The sequence below is a fragment of the Crinia signifera genome, chromosome 8, assembly GCF_055691185.1.
Source record: "Crinia signifera chromosome 8, ASM5569118v1, whole genome shotgun sequence".
Lineage (NCBI taxonomy): Eukaryota > Metazoa > Chordata > Amphibia > Anura > Myobatrachidae > Crinia > Crinia signifera.
Window position 1 is genome coordinate 179,853,962 of NC_139224.1, and position 13,690 is coordinate 179,867,651.

A 13,690-nucleotide genomic window follows, 5' to 3' on the forward strand; every position below is an offset into this window, starting at 1 on the left:
CATAACTGATCCTGACCCTTAAACATCACAATTAAATCCTCATTCTATCATTTAAAGCCATGTACACACGGCTGCGATAGGGACTGAAATCACTGGGAATATGGTCGCTGACGACCATATTGCCAGTGATGGGAGTGTGCCTTGACGATAAATCGCAGGGTGCGCGCTCCCGTTTTCAGCCCCGTTCTAATCGCTGGTCAGCTGATTACCTCTGTGGCACCGCCGGCAGAGGTTCCCTTTTATCAGCGAGACACTGAGCAATATATCTCCCCCGTGTGTACCCACCTTATGGAATATAGCCAGAACCAAGCACTTCATCCCCTCAGCAGACCTGCCTAAAGTCATACATGCATTTATATCATCACGACTACATACCTCCCAACTGTCACGATCTTAGAGGGACAGTCCCGATTTTCGGGTCCTGTCCCGCTGTCCCACCCGCGGCAGGCATTGTCCCGCTGCGGGGGGTGGCAGTTGGGAGACCCCCAATCTAGTAGAATAGACGCTGTGCGCATGCGCACAGCGTCTATTCTCGTATGAAAATGAGGTCGCGGCTAATTAGCATAAGCTTTCCTCATTTGCATACGCCCCGCCCCCTTTTCGGGCGCGCGAGTGTCCCTATTTCATACGGACAGAAGTTGGGAGGTATGCGACTAGACTACTGCAATGCTCTCTACCTGGGTCTCCCAGCAAAAGAATTGCACCGCTTACACCTGGTACAAAATGCAGCCGCCAGGGTATCTAGTCTGTCTAGTGGACAATCCCCATGTCGTCCTTCAGTCATGTCATCCTTCCTGCATGTCGACCTAATGTTTATAGACCTCGTGACCGTATTCCCGGCTGACTTCACGCAAGGCCGGGAGCCGGGGCGGGACACGGTGCAGCCATAGTGACTGACTGCTCGCCATAGGATGATGTAAGACCCGCCCTTTCTTCCCACTGGTTGGCTCTCTCCATCCCACGCTGCCGTCACTGGCTCCGCCTCCGCCGGGTCCGCCCTCCCTGCACACGTCACTGACTCCGCCTCCCGACCTCCCTGTAATACGTCACTGGCTCCGCCTCCCGTCCTCCCTGTAATACGTCACTGGCTCCGCCCCCCGCCCTCCCGGTTACACGTCACTATTGTGCGCCTGTCCGCGCGGTGCTGTTGTCATTCGGAGGCGCGCGGCGATACCATGGGCAGCGACTTCTATCTGCGCTATTATGTGGGACACAAGGGGAAGTTCGGGCACGAGTTCCTGGAGTTCGAGTTCCGGCCGGACGGTGAGGACCTGGGGGTGCGTGTAGTTGCAGGAAGGCGGTGGGGACACTCTTTGACAATATGGCGGGTCAGGGGGACGCATTAAGCAGGTATGGCGGGTGAGGGGCAGCAGGGGGACACATTGGGGCGGGTCAGGGGCAGCATTGGGATGTATTCTGACTGTGTTGCGGGTAGGAGGACACATTGGGGCGGTATGACGGGGTAGCAGTTTGGCTGGTTAGGATAGTAGTGGGGTCACATGTGATGATGTGGGGTGGGTTGGAGGCAGCAGGTATACGCATTGGTGGTGGGTCAGGGGCAGCAGGGGGACGAATTGGGGTAATATGGAGGGTCAGAGGCAGCAGGGGGACACATTGAGGTAATATGGAGGGTCAGGGACAGCAGGGGGACACATTGAGGTAATATGGAGGGTCAGGGACAGCAGGGGGACACATTGAGGTAGTATGGCGGGTCAGGGACAGCAGGGGGACACATTGGGCCAGTATGGCGGGTCAGGGGCAGCACTGGGGCCACTTTTGGGGTGGCATGGTGGGTCAGAGGCAGACTCGTCAGCACGGTGTGGTGCAGCAGGTGGTCACATTGAGGCAGTATGGGACATTTTAGGGCAGGGGGAGGACAAGGCCAGCATATTGGGACAGTGGCGGTATACGTTAGGACAGTATGGCCATGGGCCATCAGGGGGCATATTAGAGCAGTGTACAGGCTAAAGTCCAGCAGGGGGCACATTGGGGCAGTAAAGGGGGTTAGGGCCGGCAGGAGGACAGATTATGGACCAGAGGGACTCATCAGGGCAGTGGGAGGGGACAGCTCCAGCAGGGGGGCACATGGGGATGGGTAGGCTTGTCTTCCTGAACAGTGTCCTATGGTGTCTGCATCTTGGGTCACTAGAAGCAGAGTTCTGCAGATTGCCTGACTGATAGATATATGATGCTGGTACAAAGCGAAGTATGATCACGTCACTTGGTGTTTTGTATGTGCCCATTGCACAGCTCGGCCCCCTCCTACGGTATCACACTATCAAATTCCTTTCTTTTTTTCAGGCAAACTTCGTTACGCCAACAATAGTAACTACAAGAATGATGTGATGATCAGAAAGGAGGTAAGTGCGGTGTGATGGCTGAGCGCCGAGTACACGCCTATTACTAAGCCTGACATCTAATAATGGTGATCGCTGCTGCTTGGTAAATAAGCCTCCATGCCACCTGCCTGCTGATGTATGTTGCTGCCTCTCTCATGCCAGGCGTACGTACACAAGAGTGTGATGGAGGAACTGAAACGCATCATAGATGACAGCGAAATAACAAAGGAAGATGACGCGTTGTGGCCACCGCCTGACCGGGTTGGACGACAGGTTAGTTCTGTGTGTGCATCCCGAAATGTGTACAGGCTCCAGACCAATGCCCTCGGGGCACCTCTCATGCAGTACCCGGGAGCTGAGGCCCCTGGTGCCTCTGACCCATTCCGTACATGGGAGCTGATGCCCCCGGAGCACTGGTGCCTCTGACCCATGCAGTACCCGGGAGCTGTTGCCTCTGACCCATGCAGTACCCATGCTGCCCTACAGCAATGTCAGGCACAAGTCTTGTGTCACTGTCCATCTACCTGCAGGGAATGTTCCGGTGGGTGTTTTACTGGTAGAGATTACACCACAATTTCTTACGCAGATCACCAAATTATCAGTATGTTCTGTTCTGTACTTTGCGTGATGACCCTTCCTCCAAAGTAATGGAAGGTGGGCCCCTGTGTATGATCATCTGAGAGCAGTGTACGGGGTGGGATACCCCCAGGTTCTGGCCACGGGACCACAGTTGTTTTGTGTAGTGACCGCCCTGCCTGGCAGCTGTAGGAATACTGTGTAATCTGAGGGTTCCCATCTCTGTACACAGGGCAGCTGCTGGGTGACCTGTATACTGCATCGTGTTCCAGATCCTGCATTGTGTCTCTATATTTATCAGATTTTATATTGGATAAACTCAATTGTCCGCTTCTTTGATAAGTGTCCAATGTAAGGAAAGAGCTAGAACGGGGTAAATAAATCAGGGCACTTGCAGATGATGCCGAACACTATGTTGATGATGTAAGCCATGGTGAAGTCATTGTTGTGGTCTGCTTCTGCATCTAATCCCTTCCGTCCTCATTACAGGAGCTGGAGATCGTCATTGGCGATGAGCACATATCTTTCACCACATCAAAGATCGGATCCCTTATAGATGTGAATCAGTCAAAGTAAGATTCTTTTTATCACTTAAGTACATGGGTCCTGCAGTGGGGTGAGCGTCCCCTTACCTACATGGTGGATGGGTCACTTTGTGGCTGCACTCTGAGGGCAATTTCTGCTGGCTTTTTATTGGCTAATTAGTAATGTAATGCTGCTTGGTTGCACTTTGCATCAAGACTGTGTAGCGTATTACCCTGGGTGTCCCAGGCAGTCACAAGGGCACTGTATGCATCCCATAGTGGTGCTGTAATTGGCTGCTGTCATTATTTATTATTTCTTCTGGGGCAGACGTCGGGGGCCACAGGCATAACAGTGGGTAGAGAGTGAGGTCACGATCCAATTCGAGCACCAGAAAGGTTAAACTTCTGGCTGCTCAGACAGCCCGGCTCCTCCCCTCCTCTAACCTGCTTCCTAAGTCTGGCTCCTCCCCTCCTCTACCCCGCCGCCTAGGTTAGCTACTCCATTTTAGTTGTACTGGCAGGAGTCAACATGCACATTATGAAGCCTTACAACTGGTTTTTAGACTTTATTTTTCTTATTTTTACTCGGACTTGGTGTCAGTGATGGGGCAGCAATGCTGGGGGTCTGTTAGACTCCTGCGCTGCTGCCACAAAACCCGGGTCCGCAGCTGCGAACCAGGCATCGGGACACCAGCGGGTGGCACCACTTAAGGTAACTCGCGTTCCCCGCTGGGAGTGCGTGCACACGCCACTAGCGGCTGAGCAGCCCAGCGAGGGGAATCGCTGGGCTGCACTAGCAGGGCGGAAAGGTCCAAATTCTGTCCCGCTGGACCACCAGGGACATCTTGATTTGTGGGCAGCGGCGAAGGTAATTTTACCAGCGCCGCATGAGTCATATCACGGGCGGCCATTGCTAGTAGGGGGAGGGAGCCTCTCCTCACACAGCCCCTCCCCCCGGAGGGGTTCTGCCAACAATGTAGAAAGGAGCATGCCTCTCCTCTCAGGAACCTGCCTGGGCCCAGCTTACCCAGGTGATGTTGCAGTTAATAGACCAGCTCTGATCCGCCGCTGCAGCCGAGTCCATCCGTGTCTCAGGCGTGTGCCCCTCCCATCCTGGGGAGAAGCCTGCCTGGGCGCGTGCATTGGCAGCCTCAGTTAAGTGCATCCAAACCTCTTTTAAAGGCTGTAAGGCCCGGGTCAGGGGACTCATTCCCCCAAACCCCTCCTCCATCAGGACACTGATACAGATGACACCAATGAGGAGGAGGGACAACTGGTTGACAGGGACTATGCTGACGAAGCCCCAAAGGCCGACACCGCAGCATGGATCGATGTGGGAGCACTGGTAACTGCGGTCAGAAACGTCTTAAATTTACACAACACCTCTGAACCCCCTCAGTCCTCGGGCCCATCCTTCAAGCTTCCCAAACGGACATTGACGGTTTTCCCTAGCTCTACTGAGCTGGAGGACGTCCTCGATGAGGCCTGGAAATTGCCAAATAGGAAGTTTCTGCTCCTCAAGCTGTTCACTTCCTTTTACCTGCTCCCTCACACTGGGAGATGGCTACCAAAGTTGACGCACATGTCGCGAAGATTGTGCGTTCCCCTACTCTCCCCATTCCAACCGCTTACCTTAAGGATCCCGCTGATCGAAAGTTAAAGAACTTTCTTAAGCTCGTCTTTACAACCTCGGGGGGGTTACGCGGCCTACCCTGGTGTCTGCCTGGGTGGCTAATGCCATGGTGGAATGGACTTCTGCCCTCGCCAATATCATTGCAGAGGGGGGTAGTGCACATGACGTTGCCTATTATTGACATCATGCATCAAGCTGCACTATATTTGGGGGAGGCTTCATTAGATGCAGCCACTCTTACCTTCCGAGCGTCCGCCTCGGCTGTCGCAGCGCAACAGTCCCTCTGGCTCAGCTCCTGGAAAGTGGGTGCTGATTCCAAACTAACACTTGAGGCTCTACCCTTTACGGGTTCTCTTGTTTGGATTGAAGTGGCCACGGTGGCAGCCTCAAATGCAGCTTTTCTTCCAGACACTCCTACTCCACGTCCTTTGCCTGACATTTTAGTCCTTTCGTTTTCATGGCAGGGGGCAGTTGTTCACAAGAGCTCAGCCCCAGCCCGCGAAGTCCTCTAAAGCCAAGGGAAAATGTCCCTGGGCCACCAGACGCCCTGACACCAAGCCCGAGGAAAAGCCATCGGCATGACGGAGCGGAGCTCCACCTGGGGGATCCCATGGTGAGGGGTCACCTGTTACGGTTTTTCGGACGTTTGGCTGGAATCCACAACAGACGCATGGTTTCGGGATGTGGTCTCCCAAGGATACTCCATAACCTTTCACTGTCGGCCACCAAGCTCGTACTTTTTCACAAGTTCTCCCAGGGACTTGGAAAAGCGCAGTGCTCTGGAGCAGGCCAGCTACTGTCGGCTTCAGTCATAGCTCCCATTCCGGTGTCTCAGCGCGGCACAGGTTTTTTCGTGGTGCGGAAGCCTAACAGGTTTTTCCGCCCATTTCTAAATCTAAAGAGGCTCAACAAATTTGTCAGGGTCCCAAAGTTCAAGGTGGAAACCTTACAGTCCATTGTTCTGCCATTATAACTGGGGGACTACATGGCATCTCTGGACATCCAGGATGCGGATCTGCATATACCCATCAAACAGGAACACTGGTGGTTTCTGAGATTTGCACTGCAGGACCATCATTTTCAGGCTCAGCCTTTCGGCCTTGCCACGGCACCCAGGGTGTTTACGAAGGTCATGGCGGTAATGGGCAGTACTCTTCACAACCAGTACTCTTCACAACCAGGGTATCTGGATTCTTCCATATCTGGACAACCTGTTGATCCTAGCACAGTCGTCCGAGGTTCTCCAGGCACACTTGACCAAGGTGGTAGAGGTCCTGGAACACCACGGCTGGGTTACCAACTGGTCCAAGTCTTCCATGCTTCCCACCCAATCCATGGTTTATTTAGGGGCCCTGTAGGACACAGTCCATCAGCGGATTTACTTGCCAGAGGTACGCCGCAAGGCTCTGCAGTCCCAAGTTCAGCATCTTCTCTCCCTCTGGTGTGTCTCAATCCATGTCTGCATGGGGGTCCTGGGCTCCTTGGTGTCGGCCTCCATACTCCATTGCGGAGTATGCGCAGTTCCACTCTCGTAAGCAAAGGATTGAAAATCTGCGCTACCACTCGGTACCTAGGTGTTGCAGTTCCACTCTCGTCTACTACAATGGGAAATCCTCAGAAAATAGTCGGGGTTGTACTCCATCTACGATCACACCTGATTGTCTTATCACTGGCAGCACGGATCTCCCTGTCCTGGTGGATTCTAGATCAGAAACTCATGGATGGGAGGCTGTTTTGGAACCACTGGTGGACTCTCCTCACCACGGATTCCAGTCTCCGCGGTTGGGGGAACAGTCACATTTCAGAAATCCTTTCAGGGGCTGTGGAATCCCTACTGTCCATCAACATCCTCGAACTGAGGGCAGTCTGCTGGCTCTCTGCCAGGCGGAACCTTGGCTTCGGGGTCACCTGGTGCAGGTCCAGGCGGACAATGCGACGACGGTGGCTTATATCAACCACCAGGGTGGCACTCAGAGTTGGGCGGCCATGGTGGAGGCCTCCCGCATCTTCCAATGGGTGGAGGCCAAGATCCCCACCTTGCTCACTCAAGGTCTGTATCTCTATCCCAATCTGCAGAGGCTGTCTTTGACGGGGTGGCTTTTGAGACCTCCTTATTAAAAGCCAAGGGCTTTCATTCAAGGGTAATTTTTGCTCAGGGCTCGTAGGCCTTCTTCGGCTGGTGCTTGTGGGCTTCCTTTTCCTGCTGTCGCTCCCGTCAATTTAATCCAAAGATTTACCGTTTGTCATGGATTCTGTCCTTTCTGCAAAAGGGTTTGGAGGCTGGCCTCCGACTGTCTTCCTTGAATTGCAGGTGTCTGCTTTGTCTATTCTCTTCCGCAGGTGGTTGGCATTGTTGCAGGATGTCCACACTTTCTTGCAGGGGGTCTTGCGCATCCAACCTCTGTTTGTTCCACCGGTCGCTCCATGGGATCTTTCTCTGGTTCTCAAGGCCCTTCAGGGCTCCCCATTTGAACCCTTGCGATCAGTGGATCCTGCTGGCTTACATGGAAACGGTTTTCCTGTTGGCCATTGGTTCGACCAGGAGGGTTTCTGATTTGTCGGTTCGGTCCTGTCAGTCTCCTCTCCTGGTTTTTCATCCTGATGGTGTTTTTTTTTTTTTTTTAAGCGTTCCTTCACGCCTCCCTAAGGTGGTGTCTAAGTTACATGTGAACCAGGAGATCGTAGGCCGGATGCCTCTCCTGAGCAGCATTCTCTGGATGTGGTACGGGCTTTGCGCATCTATGTGCGTCACACTAAAACCCTTAGGAAGTCTGATTCTTTGTCCTCTATGGATTTCAGAAGAGATTTTGGCTGATACTTAACAGACCTCAGCCACCGGGCAATAGTCTGCTTTCAAGCAGGTTTACTTGGGCGCCTCCCTCCCAGTTCCAGCGGGGTCCGGGCTCATTCCACGAGGTCTGTGGGTGTGTCTTGCAGGGCTGTGGAGTCGGTAGATAAATGGTCCGACGACTCGTATGTCTGCCCCCGACTCCTGTATTAATATGCGAATGTATCTGATACATTCCTTGAAGGAAAGAAAGGCAACATACATATTATTACTACAGAAACTAGAGGCTGGGAAGCCAACAGTCTACTGTACTGAACAGTTTAAGCAAAGGACAAACACAATGTTTGTTCGCTGGTTTGCTTGCTCGTCACCGTTCAATTCACGGACACAAGGAACGATTTCGGTACTTATGTAGTATCTGGGCGCCCGATTTAGAAATCGGGTCGGATCGGGCGCATCGCATGCGACCAAATCGGATGCGATGGACCCGATTTTTCCATAGGATTCCATGTTAAAATGGTCTGAGTCCATTTTAACATAGCATTCAATGGGAAAAAGGGGTCCTGTTCCTTGCCCCACTATCCAAGTGGGCATGGAGTTGGATATAAACCTGTGGCGAGCGGACACAGAATACCGTCCCCTCGCGTGGCTCGCTGCGCTCGCCACGGGTTTATATCCAACTCCATGCCCACTTGGATAGTAGGGGTATGAAAAGGACCCCTTTTTCCCATTGAATTCCATGTTAAAATGGACTCCATTTTAACATTGAATCCTATGGAAAAATCGGGTCATCGCATCGCATGCGATATCGCATCTGATTGTATGCCTTAACTTAAGGCATACAATCAAAAAATCGGGCGCCCAGATACTACATAAGTACCACGATTTCTTTACCGAATCGTTACTGGCGACGAAAAATGGTGCCTGTACATCAATATGAACCAGCGTAAGGAATGGCTTAGCCATGGTAAACAAACAACCCCGCGCATGAAACAAGATCCGTGCCATATAGTGAAGCACATGAAAAGCATGCTTTTTCACGGTCACTTAACGTGTTCGTTTTGCGGTTACGTGAGGCACTGCATGCATTGGTCTTTATTCTTACAGTAGAGAAGTCATTCATTATAATTGTTGGAGTCGGTGCATTGTTTGCCGACTCCGACCCCAGGTACTCGAAATTTACTCCGACTCCACAGCCCTGGTGTCTTGGGCTGTTAGGGGTGGTGCAACTTTGCAGGGCGGCGACTTGGTCGTCTGTTAATACTTTCTTACGCTTCTATGCATTTGACACGTTTGCCTCCCAGGACTCCGCATTTGGCCTGAGTGTACTAGCTGCGGCCCAGGCGCGTCCCCACCCTGGGGCCCCTGATGTCTGCTGCAGAAGAAACTGAGATTTATGTCTTACCTGTTAAATCTCTTTCTTCGAGGACCACAGGGATCACTCCCTGCCGCGCCTGCTTCATTTGTATTGAAGTTCATAGTTCTTCCATTGAGGGGGCTCGCGCATGGTACAGTTGGGGTTCCCCTGTTGATGGTACTCGCGCATGGTACAGTTGGGGTTCCCCTGTGGAGGGTACTGGCGCATGGTACAGTTAGGGTTCCCCTGTGGAGGGTACTCGCGCATGGTACAGTTGGGGTTCCTCTGTTGAGGGTACTCGCGCATGGTACAGTTAGGGTTCCCCTGTTGAGGGTACTGGCGCATGGTACAGTTAGGGTTCCCCTGTGGAGGGTACTCGCGCATGGTACAGTTGGGGTTCCCCTGTTGAGGGGGCTCGCGCATGGTACAGTTGGGGTTCCCCTGTTGATGGTACTCGCGCATGGTACAGTTGGGGTTCCCCTGTGGAGGGTACTGGCGCATGGTACAGTTAGGGTTCCCCTGTGGAGGGTACTCGCGCATGGTACAGTTGGGGTTCCCCTGTGGAGGGTACTCGCGCATGGTACACTTAGGATTCCTCTGTGGAGGGTACTCGCGCATGGTACAGTTGGGGTTCCCCTGTGGAGGGTACTCGCGCATGGTACACTTAGGATTCCTCTGTGGAGGGTACTCGCGCATGGTACAGTTGGGGTTCCCCTGTGGAGGGTACTCGCGCATGGTACAGTTAGGGTTCCCCTGTGGAGGGTACTCGCGCATGGTACACTTAGGATTCCTCTGTGGAGGGTACTCGCGCATGGTACAGTTGGGGTTCCCCTGTGGAGGGTACTCGCACATGTTACAGTTAGGGTTCCCCTGTTGAGGGTACTGGCGCATGGTACAGTTAGGGTTCCCCTGTTGAGGGTACTCGCGCATGGTACAGTTAGGGTTCCCCTGTTGATGGTACTTGCGCATGGTACAGTTAGGATTCCTCTGTGGAGGGTACTCGCGCATGGTACAGTTAGGGTTCCCCTGTGGAGGGTACTCGCGCATGGTACAGTTAGGGTTCCTCTGTTGAGGGTACTCGCGCATGGTACAGTTAGGGTTCCCCTGTGGAGGGTACTGGCGCATGGTACAGTTAGGGTTCCTCTGTTGAGGGTACTCGCGCATGGTACAGTTAGGGTTCCCCTGTTGAGGGTACTGGCGCATGGTACAGTTAGGGTTCCCCTGTTGAGGGTACTCGCGCATGGTACAGTTAGGGTTCCCCTGTGGAGGGTACTCGCGCATGGTACAGTTGGGGTTCCCCTGTGGAGGGTACTGGCGCATGGTACAGTTGGGGTTCCCCTGTGGAGGGTACTGGCGCATGGTACAGTTGGGGTTCCCCTGTGGAGGGTACTGGCGCATGGTACAGTTGGGGTTCCCCTGTGGAGGGTACTCGCGCATGGTACAGTTGGGGTTCCCCTGTGGAGGGTACTCGCGCATGGTACAGTTGGGGTTCCCCTGTGGAGGGTACTCGCGCATGGTACAGTTGGGGTTCCCCTGTGGAGGGTACTCGCGCATGGTACAGTTGGGGTTCCCCTGTGGAGGGTACTGGCGCATGGTACAGTTAGGGTTCCCCTGTGGAGGGTACTGGCGCATGGTACAGTTAGGGTTCCCCTGTGGAGGGTACTGGCGCATGGTACAGTTAGGGTTCCTCTGTTGAGGGTACTGGCGCATGGTACAGTTAGGGTTTCTCTGTTGAGGAAACACACACACGTTGGATGTGATCCTGTATGGGTTTCTCTTCCTTCTATCTTGTCTCCTGTGGCTTGGGAACGACTGAGTAGCAAGCCTAGGAGGAGGGGAGGAGCCAGGGCTAGGAGGCGGGTAGAGAAGGGGAGGAGCTGTGGTAGAAGAGGGGAGGAGCCAGGGCTAGGAGGCGGGGTAGAAGAGGGGAGGAGCCGGGGCTGTTTGTGAGCAGCCAGAAGTTTAACCTTTCTGGTGCTGGAATTGGGTCATGACCTCACACTCAACCCACTGTTATCGCTGGGGCCCCTGACGTCCTCGAAAGAGTTTTAACAGGTAAGACATAAATCTCGTTCTTCCCAGCTGGTGGTAATTGCAGAGGTGCAGCGCGCGCGCACAAGTACTTGCTGCTATGGGGGTAGTGCCAGTGGGTAGCACATGCCCAGCTGTAATGTAAGGCATGGTAGATGGACGAATAGTATTGCAGGTATATCTGTACTGCAGCGTTACGTCATGCAGCACCTAACACCAGTCTGTGTCTGTCTGTCTCTTCCAGGGACCCCGAGGGACTCCGAGTTTTCTATTACCTTGTACAGGACCTGAAGTGTCTCGTCTTCAGCTTGATTGGACTTCACTTTAAGATCAAACCCATCTAGTTCTGGGGAACGGGAGCTTTTATTTTATTTTTGATGCGATTGCTGATGTTTTTGTGTTTATTTTTTTAATGTCTTTTACAGATGTCTCTTTATTAAAATGTTGATTAAACCTTTTTAGACAGTTTGTGTGATGCTTGGGCCTCTTATTCTGGTTACCCCATTATTCCAGCTGCACTTGTCCCATGAGCCCTCGGGGCTTATAACATGGTGACTTGAAGCGCCACCTCCAGGAAGTGTAACGTCTGCGTGTGTTAGCTCAGACCTGGCCGTGAAATGTCTGCTTACAAACACCGTAGCTGACCGTCCTTGTGTACCACGGGGTGGTATCTAACAGAGGTAGAGCTGGCAAGCCTTGGAGAGAGCACAACCAATCGGTTTGTGGGATTTTAGACTGTGCTGGATGGCAGAAGCTGGTTGGTTAGTACTTTATCACTCCAAGCTTTGTTACATACAGTAACTCTTAGTTTCCAATCTTAAAGTAATTCAAAGCAGTGATTATCCCACCTCACCGGACCTAGGACTATCTATATCCTCAAAGGGATCATGCCAATCTATGCCCATTATCATGTGTATCACTGACTCCTTACCCTACAGTGGTGAGAGCCCATCCGTACCGAGGCTGCACTGGTCCCTCCAGTTAGGACCGCATTAGTGGTACATTTATACATAGGTGACCCATGGGTGGTAATCTGGTTTTAGTGTGTGGACCAGGGGTCTTCGTGCCCATTATGGGGGAGTCTCTGAGATGCCGGGTCTCTCGCAGGTGCCCATTATGGGTGAGTCTCTGAGGTGCCGGGTCTCTCGCGGGTGCCCATTATGGCAGAGTCTCTGAGGTGCCGGGTCTCTCGCGGGTGCCCATTATGGGAGAGTCTCTGAGGTGCCGGGTCTCTCGCGGGTGCCCTTTATGTGAGAGTCTCTGAGATGCCGGGTCTCTCGCAGGTGCCCATTATGGGAGAGTCTCTGAGATGCCGGGTCTCTCGCGGGTGCCCGTTATGGGAGAGTCTCTGAGATGCTGGGTCTCTCGCAGGTGCCCATTATGGGAGAGTCTCTGAGATGCCGGGTCTCTCGCAGGTGCCTGTTATGGGAGAGTCTCTGAAATGCCGGGTCTCTCGCGGGTGCCCATTATGGGAGAGTCTCTGAGATGCCGGGTCTCTCGCAGGTGCCTGTTATGGGAGAGTCTCTGAGATGCTGGGTCTCTCGCAGGTGCCCATTATGGGAGAGTCTCTGAGATGCCGGGTCTCTCGCAGGTGCCTGTTATGGGAGAGTCTCTGAAATGCCGGGTCTCTCGCGGGTGCCCATTATGGGAGAGTGAGATGCCGGGTCTCTCGCAGGTGCCCATTATGGGAGAGTGAGATGCCGGGTCTCTCGCAGGTGCCCATTATGGGAGAGTGAGATGCCGGGTCTCTCGCAGGTGCCCATTATGGCAGAGTCTCTGAGATGCCGGGTCTCTCGCAGGTGCCCATTATGGGAGAGTCTCTGAGATGCCGGGTCTCTCGCAGGTGCCTGTTATGGGAGAGTCTCTGAGATGTCGGGTCTCTCGCGGGTGCCCATTATGGGAGAGTGAGATGCCGGGTCTCTCGCAGGTGCCCATTATGGGAGAGTGAGATGCCGGGTCTCTCGCAGGTGCCCATTATGGCAGAGTCTCTGAGATGCCGGGTCTCTCGCAGGTGCCCATTATGGGAGAGTCTCTGAGATGCCGGGTCTCTCGCAGGTGCCCATTATGGGAGAGTCTGAGATGCCGGGTCTCTCGCAGGTGCCCATTATGGGAGAGTCTCTGAGATGCCGGGTCTCTCGCAGGTGCCCATTATGGGAGAGTCTCTGAGATGCCGGGTCTCTCGCGGGTGCCCGTTATGGGAGAGTCTCTGAGATGCTGGGTCTCTCGCAGGTGCCCATTATGGGAGAGTCTCTGAGATGCCGGGTCTCTCGCAGGTGCCTGTTATGGGAGAGTCTCTGAAATGCCGGGTCTCTCGCGGGTGCCCATTATGGGAGAGTCTCTGAGATGCCGGGTCTCTCGCAGGTGCCTGTTATGGGAGAGTCTCTGAGATGCTGGGTCTCTCGCAGGTGCCCATTATGGGAGAGTCTCTGAGATGCCGGGTCT

The 13,690-nt window shown here is 53.6% G+C and overlaps 1 protein-coding gene across 1 annotated transcript; it reads left to right on the forward strand.

The window, feature by feature from the left end:
- Positions 1 to 1,083: 1,083 nt before the first annotated feature.
- MAGOH (mago homolog, exon junction complex subunit) lies at positions 1,084 to 11,705 on the forward strand. The gene is made up of 5 exons (XM_083157912.1): positions 1,084 to 1,263; positions 2,302 to 2,360; positions 2,502 to 2,612; positions 3,405 to 3,487; positions 11,493 to 11,705. Exons 1-5 carry the CDS (start codon positions 1,176 to 1,178, stop codon positions 11,590 to 11,592), a joined length of 441 nt encoding a protein of 146 aa, XP_083014038.1. The 5' UTR covers positions 1,084 to 1,175; the 3' UTR covers positions 11,593 to 11,705.
- Positions 11,706 to 13,690: the final 1,985 nt, after the last annotated feature.

What these genes read in the sequence shown, in the direction of transcription:
- MAGOH (XM_083157912.1), top strand. Translation starts at nt 1,176, where the DNA reads ATGGGCAGCGACTTCTATCTGCGCTATTATGTGGGACACAAGGGGAAG. An exon ending in GTTCGAGTTCCGGCCGGACG is followed by an intron (nt 1,264 to 2,301) that starts GTGAGGACCTGG and finishes TCTTTTTTTCAG; the next exon opens with GCAAACTTCGTTACGCCAAC. An exon ending in ATAGATGTGAATCAGTCAAA is followed by an intron (nt 3,488 to 11,492) that starts GTAAGATTCTTT and finishes TGTCTCTTCCAG; the next exon opens with GGACCCCGAGGGACTCCGAG.